At 43.0% G+C, this 21,186-nt stretch overlaps 1 protein-coding gene across 1 annotated transcript; it reads right to left on the bottom strand.

Moving 5' to 3' along the window:
• Positions 1-15,594: 15,594 nt before the first annotated feature.
• LOC143529055 (vacuole membrane protein KMS1-like) lies at positions 15,595-19,952 on the bottom strand. The gene is made up of 8 exons (XM_077024960.1): positions 19,940-19,952; positions 18,830-19,050; positions 17,908-17,986; positions 17,447-17,746; positions 17,219-17,373; positions 16,579-16,695; positions 16,313-16,492; positions 15,595-15,774 (listed from the first exon to the last, which is right to left on the bottom strand). Exons 1-8 carry the CDS (start codon positions 19,950-19,952, stop codon positions 15,595-15,597), a joined length of 1,245 nt encoding a protein of 414 aa, XP_076881075.1.
• Positions 19,953-21,186: the final 1,234 nt, after the last annotated feature.

The following is a 21,186-nucleotide window of genomic DNA, read 5'->3' as shown; positions in this document are numbered from 1 at the left end:
TTTTGGTTATGATGGTGACACTTTCTGCTATGTTTTCAAAAAACCTAATTTATTTGTAGTTTCTGCTAATTAATTTTGTAATGGCCCAATATATGTTTCTTCAAACATTTAAAATAGTTTTCTTAAACTACGTATAAAACAAAAAGGTCTATTATGAAATGGAGGGAGTATCATAAATAAACACGGCAGTGAGAGACCATAATTGTTAAAAGTATTGTATATATAATTTTGTTTTAAATAAATGATTTTTTATGCAATGTAAAGAGTGTTAAGTCTACAAAACCAAACGTCATGAGTTCAATTATTCTCATAAAACTTCTTTGTGTGTTTTACGTAGACCATTTATTAACTTGTAACTTTTTATGGAAAAAAACTTCCTTTTGTCTTTAAAAGTTGACAACAATCTTCGGGACATTAAGGTCTTATGCCACTTGTTGATTTAAAATAGGAATAAATGTTTGAATTTAGATTGGAATAGTTGAAAATTTATTATTTATGGCTTTGTAATTTGTTCTTCTTGTTGTTTTGCCAACCCTTGCTATTGTCTTGATAGGAAGGGTCTTTGGCGTGTTAACGAAAGTTTGTTGTTCAAAAAAAAAAAAGACCGTTTTAGTAGCTTGTTTATTATCATTGATTTGTTTTGCTTTGGTCCGTATTGAGCTTCAGAAATGTGACCCAAGTAGTAAAATTGTCAAATTATTTAGCACATAATTAAAAATGTGATTTTAGGAGGATCTTATCTACTTGTCCTGAGCCCTGAAATTTTAAAGGATTCTCGGTCAGCCATGTAAAATGAATAACCTTTTGGATAATGTAACACAAGGTGGGTGGGGGGGGGGGGGGGTTAATGGTGGGCAATTTATAAAGTGAAAAGCTTATAGCTGTAATTTGAATCACATTTAATACATACATCAACGAATACACTACAGTTCTGAATATTCTATTAATGTATGTGAAGAAACACTAAGTAACCCCGGGCAGATTATAGGTAATCTGGGGGCCAAGTAATGTTTCCCACGAAGGTTAGGTCCAGCAGAGTAAGTTGTACTTCAGGGAACCTGCAAAACAGACACCGTAAGCTCGTCACTGAGAAGGGGGGGTTCCTCCTTGTGACCACCCTCCGGCGTGAGAATCAGTCTATATTGCTCTTTGAATATAAAAGTATATGAATACTATAAGAGCAGTTATCAAGTAAGTTATACGAGATAGTAGATGATCTTACCATTCCAAGATATTGGAGTATTTATAGCCGAAGGTAGGTTTTCTAGAAGGTACAGCCGGCTGAATAGTATTCCTGTTCAACCAACAGTGGATTACGCACAGGCCATACTGGTTGGTGGGTAGGTTACAGCCAACAGTAATAAAGTCGGCTGCACTATTCCACCAACTGTAGACCATGCACGTCCCACTGACTGTGGATTGTACGCAGGCCATGCTGGTTGGTGAATAGGTTACGGCCAACAGTAATACTATTCCACCAACTGTAGGCTGCGCCTGCTCCACAGTGAGGGTTGGTGAGTAGGCAGCGGCTAATAGTGACAAACAGTACTAGAGGGTGCTCCTCCTCGCACTGTTGTCGGTGAGCTGTCACCCTGTGATTGGCTCATGGGCTGTTCTGGTCAGATCGTCTGTCCTATCCATACCTTGGTAGGTATGGTACAAAAGATCTTTCAGAATCAGACTGGCTCATTTGGGCGGGATTGTTCCCGCCTTGCTCATGCCTTCATGTGACTGCTGAAGTAGCTAGTCTTGTACGTGTAGCCCTGCTGTCTGCGGGTAGCCTTCCCTGATGGCTTGTATCCGCAACTGCGGGAACAGGCGGGGTACTTCACCATTGGGAGGCTTTCCCTGCGTGTACAGCTTGCGTACTGCGCGTAAGATTCTATGAGCATGGTGGGTCCTGCGGGAGCAGATGGCCTTTGCGCAGACAACCCTGTTCAAGGTGAGTCTTGCGGGACCAACTGGTCTCTGCTGGGACCTACCTCTTCAAGTCCCCCCAGTCCAATGTTCTTCTCATGCGTGTTTAATAAAGTGAGGTGAACTTTTGGACTTAAGCAAAGGGTTTTGAAAAGGGTTTTGTAAGGTTTTCCATGGGAAGTCCTTGTCACTTGCAGAAATGCCCGAGTTTCCTGCTTGGTCTTTGGGTATGATGCGGGTAGGTCTGTAACCTCCTCGCAAGTCAGGAGCATTGAGTCCCAGTTGTATGTATTTTCCATGAGGTTTTGGTAGTTTCGAACATAGTGATCAATTATGTTAAGACCACCAATTCCATCTTGGAGCTTCAAACAACGTAGTTCTCGACGCTCCCGCCATGCGGGGATGTTATTTCCGTTTCCGCAAGCATTGCCCAGAAGATCCTTCTTGGTTTCAATTCCCAGCGGAGCGCTAGGTATGTGAAGGGTTTTGCCTTAACACTGTACCTGCGCTCGTCTTACGGTTACTTTACTTCCAAGGTATTCCTGGCGTTAATTCCCTGCGGGTGCTAGGTATGTGAAGGATTTTGCCTTTACACTGTACCCGCACCCGTCTTATAGTTACTTGGTTGCCGAGGAATATTTGGCTTCAATTCCCTGCGGGTGCTAGGTATGTGAAGGGTTTCGCCTTAACACTGTACCCGCATCCGTCTTACGGTTACTTGTTTGCCAAGGTAAGGGGGGATTTTCCCGCTTACTTTTTAATATTTTCGAATTTTGAATTTTGAAATTCGAAGAGTTGGTGAAAAGATAAGAACAGTCCAAACCTCTGAAACGTCGTGCGACAGTTTCTTCTGACTGTGTCAGGACGTGCAGGAAGTTATGGTGACGTGACAGGACATGGTCATTCCAGTCGTTTTTTCAGGCGCGTGGGCGTGATTTTTCAGGCGCGTGGCCGCGAAATTACTGGCACACGTCCTTTCAACAGCTGTTGCCAGCCTGCTTTTTGCCACGTGTCATAGTTTCATTGCACCTTTGATTTCTCTCTCCTCCGCATTAAATTCACCGCATTAATTGCGATTACTATATAAAGGGGGAGAGAGTTATCTGTAATTCACACTTTCACCTTTCTTCTTCTTCTTAGTGATTTCCGGCAAATACTCCCCTTTTCAGGCAAGCATTTTCCCGAAATCACTTTCTTCTTTCCACCATGTCTTCTCATGATACTGATGATCCGAAGACTGCTGGCGAGTGCCAGTGTTCTCTTCCTGTCGATCTGTACCAGTATATCGTCAGGAAGTTCATGCTCGAGTCTCTCGAGCCTGAGTTTCCTGAACCCCACCATACTGTGTACGATGCCCCTAGTGGCAAGATCGGGGTTTATGCTGCATTCTTTGTCTACGGAAACCTTAGGTTTCCGTTGACAAAGTTTGTGTACCGTGTCCTGGAGAGGCACGGTGTGCACCTGACAGAGGTGCACCCCATGGCCATTGCCAAGGTCCGGCACTTTGAGTGGGTGTGCCGGATACTGGGCCTTGAGCCCTTTGTTGACCGTCTGATGACCTTCTACACTTGGAGGTGCATCCAGGGGTGGTACACTCTTACAACCCGTATAAAGGGTTTAAAGATTTGTACCACCGAGCGGAGTCTTCGCTCATGGAGAAGAGAGTTCTTCTTCATATCCGCTCGCGCCGTCCCCATCGCCATGAAGTTTAAGAATGGCCAGGCGCTTCCGAACCTTCCCGCCCTTAACTACGAGGAGGCGGAATGGTTTTCGAAGATATCCCGGGTCCAGTCCCCGGTTTTCCGTTTTCCGGAGTCGGCGATGGTGATGCTGGGGATGAGCCGGGTGTGGAAGGCGGCGAATGCGGATAAGGTTCCGATCGTCCTTGAATATGGTTCGAACTCTACCCCTTATGGTATGTCTTGTTTCTTTTTTGCTGACTACGATTTTTTCTAACTTTCTTGTTGATTTCAGAGGGTAACGATCTTCAGTCGCTCCTGAATCCGCGGGAGGAAGATGGTCCTGCGCGGATGGGTACTCGTGCTCTGGACGAGAACGAGTTGCCCATCCTCGAGCAGACTGCGGGTCGGTTCGTGGAGGTTTACCCGCCAGGCCAAGAGATCCTGAGCCACCGACGGCCAGGTAAGCCTATCTTCTACCCTGAACCTCTCAAAGCTGTGCCTGCTGCTGGAGTTCATGACATTTCTTCTTCTGAGGAATCCGCAGAAGGTCCTCCACTGGTGCGGAAGAGAAAGGCTGCCGTCGCCAAGGGCAAGGAGAAGGTGGCCTCTACGGCCGACCCGGTAGTCCTATCTGACTCGGAGTCAGATAATGCAGAGGTGGCGGGGAAGCCCGGTGGTGAAGAGACCACCGCTCCGGAGGCTGCAGGTGTCACCTCCGAGGAGGCAGCGGCAACGACGGTTACCGGTGTCAAGAGGCCGGCTCCATCGGGTTCGCCCCCGCTCGTCCGTGCGTTCAAGCTCAAGAAACCCCGTAAGTACCCCCATAATTCTTGTCTAGATTTGTTGTTTAAAATAAATTTTTCTAACACTTTTGCTTATGTAGGTGTGGATGTTGACGCATTCCAGGGTGGAGTTGGAGCAAGTATTCCCCCGCCAATGACGGTAGGCTCGGTCAGCCTTCCCGAGGCATCGACCCAGGCGTCTACGCCTGCTTCCGCTGGTTCCAGCCTTCCTGAGGCTGTTCCAGCTGAGAAGGTGTCTCCGCCGGCCGTGAGTGCAATTTTTACAGCATCTTTCACGGAGCCGGCGGTTACTGTTGCTGAGGAGGTGGCGCCAACCATGGCTACCACAGCGGCTGCCACTATACCTGCGCCACCGGCACCGACGGCCGGACCTTCAGGTATGCGCCAGGCTTCCCGCCGATCTATGCCACCTTCCCGTCTGCCTGACCTGTTGGATGGATTTCCTTTAGGTTCAGGTGATGGGTTTGGCGGCTATCGGCCTGTTATTGACCCTACAGGTACGTAGGGTTCCTTTTCCTTTACATATTTTTATCATCTTTTCCTAACTGCCTTTGTTTCTTTTGCAGTGTCGGATTCCAATGAAGTGTATGTTCCAAGATGGAACATACGCCGAGGAACAACCCTTCGCACCCCTGTGGAGTGCGTGGACTGGGCTCGCCACGCTGCTCCTCATGGTGCGTTGGGGGAAGCCATGGCTAGCTACCAAGAGGGTAGGCTAACCAATGAGCTTCGGGTTCTCCAGGCCCGAACGCAGCCCCGCGTCGAGCTGCTTTGTCGTGAAAACGACAAGTTAAAAGCAGCTCGCGCCAAAGATATATCTGAAGCGCGGGCTCTTCGGGAGGAGAACCGGCAGTTGGCCGCTGCCGCAGCCGAGAAGGAGAAGGCATTCAAGGCCCTTGAGGTTGAAGTCCAGGCGCGACTCGAGGCCCGCTCCAAGGCTGCCCAAGCTGTGAATGAACAGCTTCGGCTGGCCAAGGAGACTGCGCGAAACTCAACTGAGAGGGCTGCCAAGGCTGAAGCTGTTGCTGAGCCACTTCGCGAAGAGAATGAGCAGCTTAAATGCAAATTAAAGGCTCTTCAGCATGCTCATGACGCCTTGGCAATGGAAGATGCCAAGAAGCTGCAGGAGATCCTTGACCAGAGGGGGGTGCTTGACCGTACTGAAAGGAAACTCAAAAGCGTCGAAGAAGCTGCCGCCAAGGAAGTTCAACTTGCCAACCTTGATAAAAGCGGAGCCGAACGTGCTTGTAAAGAAAGTCAAGCTACCCTCCAATGGTTGCTTCGAGAAGCGTTGCCTCAGGTATCCTCTTTTTCTTTACGCTTTCTGCTCGTAATTAGAAAATGTTCTAACTTTATTCTTTTGTAGGTTGTGCGTCAGGTCCTTTCAGAGACCTCTTATGACGATGCGATGAGCGCGGCCCTCAACGCTTCTCATGAGGATGGGCAGAAGACTGGCTTCCTGCTTGGTCTAGGGTTTGCTGAGAGAGGCTTTCCGCCCTCCAACTTCCCTTTATTCAATGTTAACACTGAAGCTGCTTATGACCAAGCTGTGAACCAGTACGCTGCCTTCCCGCATCCAGTGGTGGAGAAGGTGAATGAAGCTGCTGCTGCTGATGATGGGCTAAACATCCTTAAGGCTTTCCTTGGGCAGCCGCGCTCTGATGGTGCTGGCCCAAGCGGAGGTGGCCCTGAAGCCTGATCCTGAAGATCCCTTCCCGCTGGTAGGATAGACTTAGCTTTGTATAGATTTCTTTTAGGCGGGTAGTTACCCAGCCATTCTTGTAAATGATTGTGAAATATTAATCTCTTTGCGTATAAGATTGTTATTTCCTTCCTTGGGTTCTTTGCTTTATAAACTTATGACTTGCATACTTAGTTTAAATTAGCAATTTCCCAAGTGTTTAGAATAAGAATCTTTGAACGTGGTTGATGATGGGTTAAAGTTTCGCCTCCTCCTTCGTGATTGTGCGGGTAAAACCGTCACTTGCACTTGGTAGGATGGCTAACCTTTACCCTCTATCTGACCTGCGTGTAGGTTTTTCAAAATTTCTAAGGCATTAAGTTAAACCTTTGAACGTGGTTGATAATGGACTAAAGTTTTTGCTCCCTCTTTCGTGATTGTGCGGGTGTAACCGTCACTTGCACTTAGAAGGATGGCTTTAACTTTAGACCTATATCTGACCTGCGTGTAGGTTTTTCTTATCCTTTTTTATGTGTTCATAAGTTAACCTTTTAACGTGGTAGATGGTAAGTTAAGTTTGGCTTCCTTGAATGTGATTGTGCGGGTAAGACCGTCACTTGCACTTACAAGGATGGCTAAACTTTACCTACATCTGACCTGCGTGTAGGTTTTCCTTAGAACTTTAACATTTTGGCGTTGTGTTTATGCGGGTATTGCCGCCTTCCACACGCAACTACTTCTTCCTGTAAGGGAAGTTCATAGGTTACAAGCTATCAATACATCATGAAAGGAGAATCATTTCCATTAGAAGTGGCTCTAGGCCTTTTCTTTACAAGTTGGAATTGATCTACATATAACATTTGCGTAATTGAGCTCCATTCCATGTTCTAGGGATGGGAGTGCCATCGAGCCTTTCGAGCCGGTACGCGCCCTTTCCCAGAACCTCTTTGATAATGTATGGCCCTTCCCAAATCGGGGCCAACTTTCCTGGGCGTTGTTGGTTCGAAGCCTCGTTGTTACGCAGTATGTAGTCTCCTTCCTTGAAGTTGCAGAGTTTTACCCGCGTGTTGTAGTATTTTTGCATTTGTCGTTTGTAGTTTTCTTCACGCACGGCGGCTAAGTCTCTGCGCTCTTCGGCTAGCATAAGGTCTAACCGTCTTTCCGCATCATTGTCTTCTGGTTGGATTAAGACCCTCGGTGAGGGTAAACCGATTTCGACTGGGATCATGGCTTCAGTGCCATAAGTGAGACTGAACGGGGTTTCTCCCGTACTGGTCTTCTTCAGCGTTCTGTTTGCCCAAAGGACGTGTGGAAGTTCGTCCACCCAACCGGATCTATGTTCCAAGAGTCTTTTCTTTATGCCTTCGACGATGCTCTTATTTGCTCTTTCCACCTCACCGTTACCTTGCGGGTGTGCCACTGAGGTAAAGGTGTGGGTGATTTGAAGTTCTTTCAGCCACTGCTGCAGCTTCTTGTCAGCAAAGTTGGTGCCATTGTCGCTTACCAAATTCTGTGGAAGTCCAAAACGACAAATAATAAATTCCCAAATAAATTTTTTGATATGCTTTGCGGTTGTTTGGGCTAAAGGTTTCGCTTCTATCCATTTGGTGAAGTAGTCAATGGCTACCACTAGGAACTGAACATTCCCAGCTGCTGTTGGAAATGGGCCTGTCACGTCGATGGCCCACTTCTGAAATGGCCACGAGGAAGTGACAGGAACAAGATCATTTTTCGGGCGATGCGTGTTGGGTGCGTAAAGCTGGCAAGATCTGCATTTTCTGATGTATGCCAACGCGTCCATATGCATCCCCGGCCAGAAGTATCCCGCGTTGTTTAGCTTGGCTACCACAGCGCGGGGGCCTGCGTGTACTCCACAGATGCCTTCGTGAACCTCCCTCAGGAGGTAGTCTGCATCTTGGTTGTCCACGCATCTTAACAACGGGCCAAGAAAGTTACGTCTGTAAAGGGTGTCATTGACCAGCTGATAATTTAGTGCTTTACAGCGTAGTTTTCTTGCCTGTGACTTCGACTCTGGTAACGTTCCTGCTTCAAGGTATTTTATTATTGGGGTCATCCATGTTTCTGTACCGGTTTGGATGACACAAATTTCCTTGTGCGGGACTGATGGTGTTTCGAGGAGTTCCACGCGGATGTCCTTTCCCAAGTGGGTGAAGGCCAGTGATGCAAGCTTGCTTAACGCATCCGCAGATTTGTTTTCGCTGCGCTTGACGTGTATCACTTTACAATCATTAAAATCGCGCATGATGGCTTTGGCTTGGGCAAGGTACAGGGCCATTGTGTGGTTCACAGCCGTGTACGTCCCGTTTATTTGGTTTGCCACTAGCATGGAATCAACGTGGGCTTCCAAATTTTTTACACCCATTTTACGCGCAATCCTCAATCCGGCCAGGAATGCTTCATATTCAGCTTCGTTATTCGTACTTGGGAAATCCAGCCGAATAGCATAAGTATATTCCTGGCCTGCTGGGTTTGTTAATTTTAACCCTGCGCCTGAACCCTCGTTACTAGCTGCTCCATCAGTATAGAGTCGCCAGACCTCATCGATTTCGTGTGCTGGGGAGGGTTGAACCTCCTCCTGGCACTCTTTCTCCCGCGCAGCGGGGACTTCGGCAATAAAATCAGCCAGGACCTGGCCTTTAATGGCTGGTCTCGGCTTGTATTGAATCGCATATTCTCCCAATTCAATTGCCCATTTGGCTAGGCGTCCCGATAACTCGGGTTTGCCTAGAACATTTGAGAGTTTGAAGTTGGTGAGAATAGTGATTGGGTGACCCTGGAAATATCGTCTCAACCTGCGTGAAGCGTGTATAAGTGCCAAGACCAGTTTTTCCAGGGTAGAGTACCGGGTTTCCGCGTCTGCCAGCACGCGGCTAACATAATAGATTGGCATCTGGATGCCTTTTCGTTCTACAAGCAGGACTGCCCCGGTTGCTCTATCTGTTGCGGAGAGGTATAGGATTAACTCCTCTCCCGCTTGTGGTGCTGTGAGTGTTGGGAGTTCGATCAGGCGTGATCGAATCTCCTGGAAAGCTGCTTCCGCTTCTGGTGTCCAGCGGAAGTGCGTTTTCTTTAAACAATTTCTTAGTGTTGACACAAAAGGGAACGACCTATCCGCATGGTTTGCCAAAAAGCGGTTAAGCGCGACTAGTCGTCCATTAAGTGTTTGAGCCTGTTTTATGGTGGTAGGTGATTCCATTTTGACAATGGCTTCGACCTTTTCAGGGTTCGCTCTGAAGCCATCTTTAGTAATAATGACCCCTAAGAACTTCCCTTCTTCCACCCCAAATGAACACTTGCTCGGGTTGAGCTTCATGTTTATCTTTCTGAGCGTGTTGAAAGTTTCCTCAATGTCTTTCAACATCGTCTCTGGCTCGGGGCTTTTGATGACCAAATCATCCATATAGACTTCCAAGTTTCTCCCAATTTGGGCGTGAAACTCTTTGTCCATTAGTCGTTGGTACGTGGACCCCGCGTTCTTAAGTCCGAACGGCATCATTTTATAACAAAATGTGCCATCGGGCGTCCGAAAGGCGGTTTTGTCCTGGTCATCCACAGCCATGTGGATTTGATGGTACCCCTTATACGCATCCAAGAAGCATTTAAGGCGAAATGGTGCCACCGAATCCACCTTGAGATCAATTTCTGGCAACGGATAACAATCTTTGGGGCATGCTTTATTCAAATCTTTGAAATCTATGCACATGCGCCATTGTTTGTTATTCTTCGGTACCATTACGGGATTTGCAACCCATGTTTGATATTTGCTAACGCGCACGATGCCCGCATCAAGGAGTTCCTTGACTTGGGTTCTGCACGCGTTGGTTTGCTCGGGCCCCATTACTCTGCGCTTTTGTACGATCGGCGTTACGGCCGGATCGCATTTGAGCTTATGCTCTGCCTTTCCCCGGGGTACACCAGTCATGTCGGCTGGTGTCCACGCGAAGATGTCTGCGTTTCGCTGCAGTAAGCGCTTGAGTAAGGTGCGTGTTGGATCAACAATTGTCGGGCCAATGGTAACGGCCTGATCGGGATATTTCCCGTTGAATGCCCACTGTTCAGGCTCAGTGATGGTTTGTTTGGCCATCTTCGGTTTGGGTTTAGAGGAGACAGATGCGATGCATACCTGGGGAATGCCCGTGATCATCGCTACGCCTTCAGTTGTTGGCCATCCCATCATGCCGTGGACTGAGGATACCACAGCGTTGAATCTTGCCATCCCGTCTCTCCCGAATAGGATGTCATACGTATGATGTGGTTTTTTCATCACAACAAAATCCACATCCTCCGTGCGTGAATAATTCCCATCGGTGAGAGTGACGGGGAAAGATAGGATGCCCAAGGGAGTGTTCATGCTGCCGTCAAACCCTTCCATTGAAGCATAGACCGTCTCCAGGCGTTCCTTGTCTTCATCATCGAGCTTGTCGAAGAACTGCCTGTACATCACTGTCGACGATGCGCCATTGTCAACGAGGGTGCGGGAGGTGATGTAGTGCCCCAGCTGGCTTTTAATGACAATGGGGCCTTCTTTGTTTGGGCCTCCCGGCACTCGCGGGAAGCGCACTTCTGCTTCCTTCCATGCGCATGGTTCGGTCATTGGTCTCTTTCTTCCTCTGACCTTACCATGGACCATGTTGATGCTAATGTCGACGGGCTTCCGTCCGTTACCCCTGTACCTGTTGTCGTTCCTTCCTCCCTTCTTGATAGATGCCACGAGGTGTGCGAGCCTCCCATCCTTGACGAATGTCTCGACGATGTCCCTCAAGGATGTGCACTCCTCAGTGCTATGGCCCTTTGTCCCATGGAAGTCACAAGACTTGCTTTGATCCGCATTGGGTTTCTGTCGGATCACTGGAGCTTTTGGCCATGGCAGTTTTTCCGTGGCAAATATCTCCGTGACGCTCTTGGTGAGTGGCGTCCAGCGGTTTTTTCGGTTCAAAGGGTGCGTTTTGTCCCTTCCGCCAACCAGAGGGCGAGAGCTTGAGGGGGCGTCAAAGTTTATCCTTGACTGCCAAATACCTTGCCGCCTCTTTTTGTTTAGCCGGGCGGTTCTTACATTATTCTCCCTTGTCCTCTGCGTGTAGAGGTTTGTATTGTGGGGGAGATCTCTTCCCAGCTGTTTCTCTGTTTCGGCAAAGCGCTTGGCTGCCGTCATTATGGCATCCCACGTGGATGGCATACCGTCTTTACCCGTCAGAGTGCGGATGAGTTCTGGGTATTCAGCGCCCTGAATGAAAGCGGCGCGAACGAGGTCTTCACTGATGTTGCCCAGACTCACCTTCTTGGAGTTGAAGCGGGTGATGAAGTCCAGTAAGGATTCATCCTCTTCTCTGACACAGTTGAGGATCGTCCACTGCTCCTCAGTGTGCTTCCTCTGTTGACTAAACTGTTGACTGAACTTGTTCTGGAAGTCTGCCCAGTCATAAATGTGGTGGACCGGTAAACGGTCGAACCATGCTCTGGCTGCTCCTACCAGAGTCATCTGGAACATGTAGCACCACGTGGGTTCCGTCCAGTTACTGACGGTTGCCCCCGCAATGAACCTGTTCAGATGGTCATCTGGGTCGGATAGACCATCGTATGTGCCAACGTTGGACATTTGTTTGGCACTCCTCGGGGCGATTGCTTCTGCAATGTCCCTTGCAAATTTTGACCTTCCTGCGTTTGTAGCAGTAGGTCTAAAGGCCTTGGAGAAGTCGCGAGAGCTTTTTTCCGTGACTGGTTGGAATGCTTCCCCAAAGTTCCTTTTTGGCTGGGGATCCGTTTCCTTACGCTTCCCTTTCGCCCTATGGCGAGGGTTCGCGTCGGTGTCGGAGTCTTCCCCCTCGCCGTCTGAGTACTCGTACTCACTACTCATGTTGAGGTGCTGGCGAGTACTACCGAATTCCTCAGCTTGTTGGACTGAACGCAAGCGTTCGTCCAACTCAGCCTGAAATTCTCTTTGACGTGCCTCGGCCCATGCCTTCACTTGATCAAGTGTTTGGCGAGGGGCTCGAGGTCGTTTTTCCAGCTGGGCATCAGTGAATCCCAGTGGAATATTTACTCCACTTGCCCCTACATGAGTGACTGGGGTAGTGTTCGTAAAATGTATTTCACTTGCCCCAGCTTGGGTGGCTGGGGTAGTGTTTGTAAACATTGTGTTGCCGGTGTTAACCCCAGTGGCTGGGGTTGTGGTTACCGGAATTTCTCTAGTCATCTTGGAAGTTTTGAAAAACTGGAGAAAGATGTAGTTCTAGCTTTATGCACGGATGGCGCCAATGAAGAAACACTAAGTAACCCCGGGCAGATTATAGGTAATCTGGGGGCCAAGTAATGTTTCCCACGAAGGTTAGGTCCAGCAGAGTAAGTTGTACTTCAGGGAACCTGCAAAACAGACACCGTAAGCTCGTCACTGAGAAGGGGGGGTTCCTCCTTGTGACCACCCTCCGGCGTGAGAATCAGTCTATATTGCTCTTTGAATATAAAAGTATATGAATACTATAAGAGCAGTTATCAAGTAAGTTATACGAGATAGTAGATGATCTTACCATTCCAAGATATTGGAGTATTTATAGCCGAAGGTAGGTTTTCTAGAAGGTACAGCCGGCTGAATAGTATTCCTGTTCAACCAACAGTGGATTACGCACAGGCCATACTGGTTGGTGGGTAGGTTACAGCCAACAGTAATAAAGTCGGCTGCACTATTCCACCAACTGTAGACCATGCACGTCCCACTGACTGTGGATTGTACGCAGGCCATGCTGGTTGGTGAATAGGTTACGGCCAACAGTAATACTATTCCACCAACTGTAGGCTGCGCCTGCTCCACAGTGAGGGTTGGTGAGTAGGCAGCGGCTAATAGTGACAAACAGTACTAGAGGGTGCTCCTCCTCGCACTGTTGTCGGTGAGCTGTCACCCTGTGATTGGCTCATGGGCTGTTCTGGTCAGATCGTCTGTCCTATCCATACCTTGGTAGGTATGGTACAAAAGATCTTTCAGAATCAGACTGGCTCATTTGGGCGGGATTGTTCCCGCCTTGCTCATGCCTTCATGTGACTGCTGAAGTAGCTAGTCTTGTACGTGTAGCCCTGCTGTCTGCGGGTAGCCTTCCCTGATGGCTTGTATCCGCAACTGCGGGAACAGGCGGGGTACTTCACCATTGGGAGGCTTTCCCTGCGTGTACAGCTTGCGTACTGCGCGTAAGATTCTATGAGCATGGTGGGTCCTGCGGGAGCAGATGGCCTTTGCGCAGACAACCCTGTTCAAGGTGAGTCTTGCGGGACCAACTGGTCTCTGCTGGGACCTACCTCTTCAGTATGTTTACAAATGGATACAAAGTGCGTACATTAATTATAAAAATGCCATCATAGAAGTAAAAATAAATTGGTGTGTATATTACATGCGATAAGATATTTATTATTAAAATAATAACTCAAAACCAAAAGGATACCAACTTTTTGTCACAAGACACCAAAACTACTTTATATTTCAAGGCATAACATAACAAGGATACTAATCACTAACTACTTTATTATTTATTTATATTTATTTTTTAACAACAAACCCAATTTAAACCCATATGCTTGAACCTTTTAAGCCCAAGGTTATTTGTATCCAAGTCCCAATACAACATCGTCAAACAAATTGCTAGTAGGCTTAGTAAACTGCAAGAACCCATCATGTTCAGCATGAGCTTGTGTGGCCCATAGTTTGTTTGGTGGGATTAAGCAAACAATTGAATGCCAAATGATTAGGGAATATACTGTAATAAAAATTCTAAAATTTTCACAAGTATAACAAGATGTATTTTCAATCACAAGATTCAATCAGCATGCATGCAGATAGAACTCTTCGGAGAATCGACAATGTGTCACATGACACATTTTAAATATTATGCGAGAATGTATGCTTGCACGCAAGTGTTGAGATTTGTGGAAAAGGTGTGAAAATTTTCACTAGTGATCCATACGCTTGTAACTAAAAACTAAAAACGTATACGTGGATGTACAGAACCACAACCTATGATGCATTATTTCAACAATATGAAAGAAAATGTAGACGGAAAAACTTAAATAGATTCTCCACAAGTATCCATTAGAATAAGCTAGAAGATGTACTTAGTGCTAACAACCAAAAAAAAAAGGAAAAAAGAATAGCTTAATGTTACTAGTATGTAACACTCAATAACTAAGAACCCTTTCATGCTCTATAGATTTTGGATTTTGTGAGTATAACAAAACAAACTTTTTTGTTATTACTTTTTGACAAATTCACAAATATTTAGTAGCCAAACTATTTGGCACTTGTAATTTTTATGGCCAAACAAGAAAACAAAACCAATAGCTAATGGGATTTTCACTTGACACTTATTGTCTATCAGTTGCCAATTTTGACTATCTTCCACTCACCAAATGAGAATTAAAAAACAATTTCTTTTGAAGACAAAAGTGAACCAAAGAAGTGACAAGGGCAACCCATGCTTGTTTTGTGTACCCCTCAAAAGGGCCCCTTAAAATTGTTTTCAATCTTGTTTGGCTGATTTTGGTCACTCCAAAGATCCTAGGCTAATTTTGGTTACTCACCCCTACCCCACACCACTAAATTTTATATTTTTATATAATGTATGACCTGTTTATAGGCTTTTATAAAAATGATCAAATAGATATTTACATTTATTAATTTAATTATAATATAAGTAAAACTCGGAACTTAAAAATCCAAATTATTAACCATGTACCAATATAATTCCTAGCTTTCAATTTTGTCACCAACAACGATCCCATTCTAACAGGCCATTAACTCCGTTAATTTTTTATGACATGCGTGTGATGTAGATAAATATAATACAAAACTAAAATATATAAGAAATAAGTTAAATGCTAAACGATTATAAATTCAGGGGAATAAAATACAAGAAAGTCCTAGTGCGTTTTGACCCGAAAGTCATATAAATTGATAATATTTTGAAAGCAACTTTTCCAAAACAACCAGTTTTGACCCAAATTCATTTTGCTTATAACTCATTTTGACCCGAACTCATTTTGTTTTAATACCCATTCTGATTCTGATCCAAACCCGCTCGATTCGATTTAGTTGCTAGGCTTAGTATAAATTTATCCTTTTTTGCACATGCTGCTGTTAGCCTGTTATTAGACTTCTTATAGGTAAAACACAACCAAGAATGTTAGCATTAAGATCATCAAACACATATTAGTAATATGGAACTACAATTAACCATAAAATAAGAAGACAGAAAAAACTAGTCAAAATGTGAAAAGGAAACAACAAACTAATAGTAACTTTCTATATACATGAAGCCCCTCCATAGATATTTGTTATATAGAACCGCCCTTCCTTTCATGAAGGCCTGCTACAAATAGAAGATGTTAAATGTCCTTTTGTATGCATATATAAACACACACGTGTTCGAGCAGATACTTACTTTTGACTAATTATATAAAGAAAAAGAAGAGTGAAGAGCAACTGCTGTTGTTTTGCAAGTTTCCACAACACTTAATTGGTACTATCATTTGATTTCAATGGTTTCTTTTTCATAAGAGATATTTCTATTTCCTGCTCATTCTTGAGGTGACTTTGTGCAGTTGAAGTTACAATTGTGGAAAAAAAATTCAACAGCATTAGCCATATGATCGAGTTCCAAACCGAAGCAAATGAAAATTTCCATGATTCCACCTGACAAGCATGAAAATTAAATAAAATACAACTTAATTAGGAAATCATGGTCTTTTGATGGTTCTAATGACACATGTTTTGTAATTTATGAATATTATACATATGTTTAGTACTTTCTGAAATGTATTTAAATTTAACGAGTTCTTATTATACTAATAACGGTTATAAATAAAACAAGGAAATCAGTTAACCAACAAAACAAATTATAACAAATCTAATCTAAAAAATAACATGACTAGTGTAGAGAATTTGCAGTTGTTTTATACTTTTAACCTGAGTCATATCGGGAAATAGTTTATATGCTCATCATTGTATGTAACCTTTTATCTTAAAATATATATTATTGAAATTTTGGCGAGCAGACCCAGGAAAATAATATTTCTCGAACATTGACCTTAGTAAAAAAAATTCTGGTTCCGCCACTTGTCTGGTTTCATAACTTTTTTACTCTTCAAATTTTATATCTACTTTTTATTTGTGATCCATGTTAAGTATGTTTTCTAAACAAGCAACATCATAAACCAACAAAACATGTTACCTTGATTTCTGATGACTGTGAAGGAGGGGCTGCCATATATTTATTCTTTACCAGATGCAATTCAGCTATGATTCCAGGCAGGACAGAAGCAACACCGGGAATGAAACTAAGTGTCCATATCAACTCGCTTTCAATCCAGTTAAGAAGTTGATTGTTGCATACTGAGATGACAAATACAGTCTGCAAAAACATGTTAAAAGTGGTTAGTTATAGCTTGGTCAAACTTGAGGTCAAAATGGCTGATACAAGGTTTAATGTTAGGAAACCTGTATGTGAGCTTTGATGATTGCTTTCCCGATAACTGTTGCGAAAAAGAACTCCCAAAATGGAATCCCGAATTGGCCACACATTATTCCAGCAAGGTCAAATAGAGGATTAGGTACCTGCAGATTGGTTCATCTAATCATCATCATCATCATCATCATCATCATCATCATCATCATCATCATCGTACTCAGTATATCCCACCAATAGCAAAGCTATGGTAGGGTGTGAGGAGGGTAAGATGTAGACAGCCTTACCTCTATCCCGTAGGAATAGAGGGGCTGCTTCCGGTGAGACCCCCGGCTCGATAGTAGTTTTGCATCAACCCTTGGACATAAGGCACATAACACTCAACCATCGGCACACCGGTCGATTGGTGCATGTACCCTTGTCTTTTGGCTATCAACGCCACCACATGATGCCTGATTAACCTTCCGCCACTTTTTAACGTTATTTTCACGAGATTAGTAAAATAACGTCAAAATTAGTGCAATTTCACTTTTGCCCACCCGATGGTTCACACATATATACATTATATGCACGCACCGCAAGCAGGGCGTAATTGGTTCATCTAATTAATGAAGTTCAAACTAAATAACATAACTATTACATAAAGTTAGAGATAAAACGACTGAAACTAACCGAAGCAAGCAATAGAATCGTGAAGAAATTCAAATATTGCGCATGCGAAAGAAACCATTGCTTCAACTTATTCATATTTGATGAAACACCATTATTATCTCCTGTAGAACTATTAAGTTCTTCAAGTTCATCCGCTTTACCACCAGAAAGACTTGCTGCACAATAGCATATACACTTTTGTAACACATACATATCCATCAATACACGATTATTTAACTTCTAGCAAACCTGCTCTTGAAATAAAATATGGTGGGAGCTCGCCGATTGCAGTTCCTAAGCCCCAAAGAATAGATTCCATCTGAACTTGTGAGATAATGCTACTAAGCGAGATTTGAGGACCGTGCGCAGGTGAAAATAGAGGGGGGCCAAATTCTGTGCAATTCTTGTTAAGCCACATAGGACTTCGGTTTAATGATATTGTATCGTACGGTGCACTTTTGATATCAACTCTGCCGCATTGCATTACTTTCATTGTGAAGAAAGCAATGTGTGGGCCGAGATATAGGACGAAGGTGTGCAGGCCCGACCCTGAGAATAAGTATATAATAAGAAATGCAGAATAACTTTGTTTTGAAATAATCGTAATTTGTTAGAAAATGAATAAAGTGCAAAAAAGCCAAAATGGGAAATTAAGCTTGATTTTCATGTATTTTAATAAGATAGCGTGGTGGTTAAGTAGCGGTGTTTACCGAGACCGATAGAAGACGCAACGCCAAGAGCCATCCACCACAATCCAAATCTTAGATATTCTACAAGCACTTCGACATGCTGCACAAACAGATAAACCACAGGCAACCATTCAAATTAGCATCAAAATTAGGATGCGAATTTCTGACACAAGCATGAAGCTAACATGAAATTTTCAGGTTTGAGTTTAGTAAAAACGAGTTTGGGTTTAGTAAAAATGGGTTAGGGCCAGTTTTGGGTTGAACCCGCGAGCCCACTTAGCTAAACAAGTCATGTTCGTGTAACATGGCAGGTTTGCGGGTTGACCTGCTTAACCCTTTTGTATTTATATTCTTATTTTGAAAATGTGCCATAAATAAAATTGGTTGGGTATTTTATGCCAAAATTTAAAACTTAAAAGGCAAACTGACATCAGATTTTATAACTAAAATGTAATTCTTTTATATACATTTGTATACTTTGTTTTCATAGTTGTCATTTGAAAGTATTAATATGCAAAAAGAATAAAAAATAACAAAATGTCAGGTTAAACAGCTCGTGTCAACCTGCGCGTATTCATGTCGTGTTCGAGTTCATATGTCTTACACGATTTTCATATTCGTGGCGGGTTGGGCCCACCAGCCGACAAACACGACCCATTTAGCACCACTACTAAAATGCTGACTAAACTGCTGCTAGAAGAAAACAATATTTATCAAATATACAAAAAAATTTTCTGTCATCTTTACACTTAAACGTGTACCATAATAAACTTTTTTGCACCTTATTGTGTAAACAAATGAAATTGTGTTTGTCACATATGACCTCTGCGTTTTAAGCATAGACAAAATCTATATCTTTCCACTCTTGTAAGTGTTAAAAACTTAATTTCCAATAACAAGTGTGACGGTACAATAAACGGGTCAAAAACACAATATGAAGTACCTTTGTATGAGGACTGTCATCAGTCACAAGCAATACTCCCACCGCCACGACCACTATGACCGCCACTACCAAAAGCACGAGCAAGAAACCATGTGTGACAATATATACTGATGATCTATGTATGTGTTGAAGAATAGCCAAACTAAAAAACTTGAGTGTTTTTATCGGTTGTGATGTTAGTGTCAGCTTCTCCAATTCCCGTTTATGCTTCTCATGCAATTCTACAAAAATAAAAAGCGTAGATTGTTAAAGGAACACCTATCCTCCATTTTGTAAAGCAGAAGTACTAAAACAAAAGGCCACAATATTTAACAACAATAAAAATGTTGTTGTCCTACGTATACGAGCAATGTTGATATTGTGGCCATAGTACATAGCTAACCAGTTAAACGAAAAGGTTCTTGTTTAAACAATATGCTATGACTTTAAACATGAACGTTAGTACCAAAACAAGTATTGTGTCATCCATCAAGCCGAAAAAGACTTACAAAACACTTATTTGAGATGTTTTAAGCAACTCGTTTTCGCGCTGTTTGTCACACCCGATCTATTTTCGCGTGTATGATAGCAAGTTCTATCATACAAAATGAAGATTAACTTATGGCCAATCTTTTGAGTTCTTTCATAGGTGCTGTTTATTAATAACCAACCAATAAACCATGTGACAGTTAATTTTGTAGTATTTATGCCAACAAAACAATCAATAGGAAGAAGACACTACATACATTCACCAGCAAACTAAACTAGATCATCATAAATCAAGTTTACCGTTTGTTTGCCTGTAAAAATTAAAAAAGCAAATAGTCCATTTACTTGCAAACAGTTAAATAATCATCTTTTTGTTACATGAACTCCCTTTTAACTTGGAAGTATTTGATTCAATGTAGATAATAATAACATATGGCAATCTCATGCGAAGCAAGTAGGGAAACAAATTAATTCCAAAGGATAACAACATTAAATTTAAAAAGAAAAAACAAAACGTCCTGACATAATGATAATACCAATACCAATTACAACAAACAAATAATGATTCAATCCTGCGTTTGTTAATCTATAAATAAATACCGTAATGCCCAATAATAATATCATGGATGATAACGTACATACCTGAAATAGACATAATGGCTGAGAAAAACAGACAGAGAGATAGATAATCTTCTTGGGTTACATGCTAAGGGCATAACATAATAAATTAGAAGCAATCGGCTTGTTGTTTGAATTCATTCAAATGCATGTAACTGTTGAAATTGTGATCACCACTGCTTTTGCGCTCCCCCTTTGCTTTTCTTCTTGGTGCCATTATTAACATACATTTTATTATTTTCAAAAAATAATAAAAATGTACCAACTACGCATAATAAGGTGACAGTTAATTTCATAACAATAACAATAATATTTTAGGTGGTTACTATGCAATCACGCTACTTCTTCTATCTTATCACTTTGATTATACTTTACTAGCTTTAGAACCCGTGTATTACACAGAATTTTTAAATGTAAAAATGAATTCAATGAATTATTTGAAATAAATAAAAAGAAAACTAAATGTTAAACATAAGAATATAAATATGTAAAAAAGATGTATTACAAATATATTCGAATATATATATATATATATATATATATATTACAAGTACTAAGAAGTTTAGAAATATATATATTCAAAGGAAATTGTCATAAGCATGAAAGTAAAGTGAATTTATGTGGACACAGTTAGTTTCTCAATGTTAAACAACATAATTCCTTGATTTTATTGAATATTGTACAAACTATAAATATACAAATTGATGAATGAAATCAGGAGAATACTTTGGAAAGACAATCAAACATAAACTAACAAATATTCACAAAATAATTATGATATAAGTGCCAAAAATAGCCGTAGATATTTTCGGCTTAACAGTCCCCCGCAGTTTGAGCCGTAGAAGAGCGGAGGCATAAACTGGAACGAAATCGTTGGAATAAATACTTAGGTAGTCCCTTGGTGAAGATATCCACATATTGGTAATCAGCTGGAACGTGTAGAACTTTAATAGTGCCGAGGCGAACCTTTTCTCTTACAAAGTGTATGTCAAATTCTACATGTTTGGTCCGTTGATGGTTCACAGGGTTGGCGGATAAATAGACTGCTGAAATGTTATCACAGTAAACGATCGTGGCATGTCTAACTGGGACATGAAGTTCAAATAAGAGATTTCGAATCCAACTTATCTCGGCTACGGTGTTGGCGAATCCTCGATAGTCAGCTTCGGCACTAGACCGAGAGATTGTAGGCTGACGTTTCGAGGACCAAGAAATTAAGTTTCCACCCATATACACACAGTAACCGGAGGTTGACCTGCGGGAGTCGGGAC

This window comes from Bidens hawaiensis, unplaced genomic scaffold (genome assembly GCF_021521415.1).
Source record: "Bidens hawaiensis isolate Kalapana, Puna unplaced genomic scaffold, B.hawaiensis_p1.1 tig00000055_1, whole genome shotgun sequence".
Classification (NCBI taxonomy): Eukaryota; Viridiplantae; Streptophyta; class Magnoliopsida; order Asterales; family Asteraceae; genus Bidens; species Bidens hawaiensis.
Note: the sequence above shows the minus strand (reverse complement) of the source record. Positions and strands in the feature narration are given on the sequence as shown.

Excerpts from the sequence above, each read along its gene's own strand:
- LOC143529055 (XM_077024960.1), bottom strand. Across the intron at positions 17,747-17,907 it reads TGCGTCTTCTATCGGTCTCG|GGTCGGGCCTGCACACCTTC; the intron begins GTAAACACCGCT and ends ACTTATTCTCAG. Across the intron at positions 16,493-16,578 it reads TCATCAAAGCTCACATACAG|ACTGTATTTGTCATCTCAGT; the intron begins GTTTCCTAACAT and ends ATGTTTTTGCAG.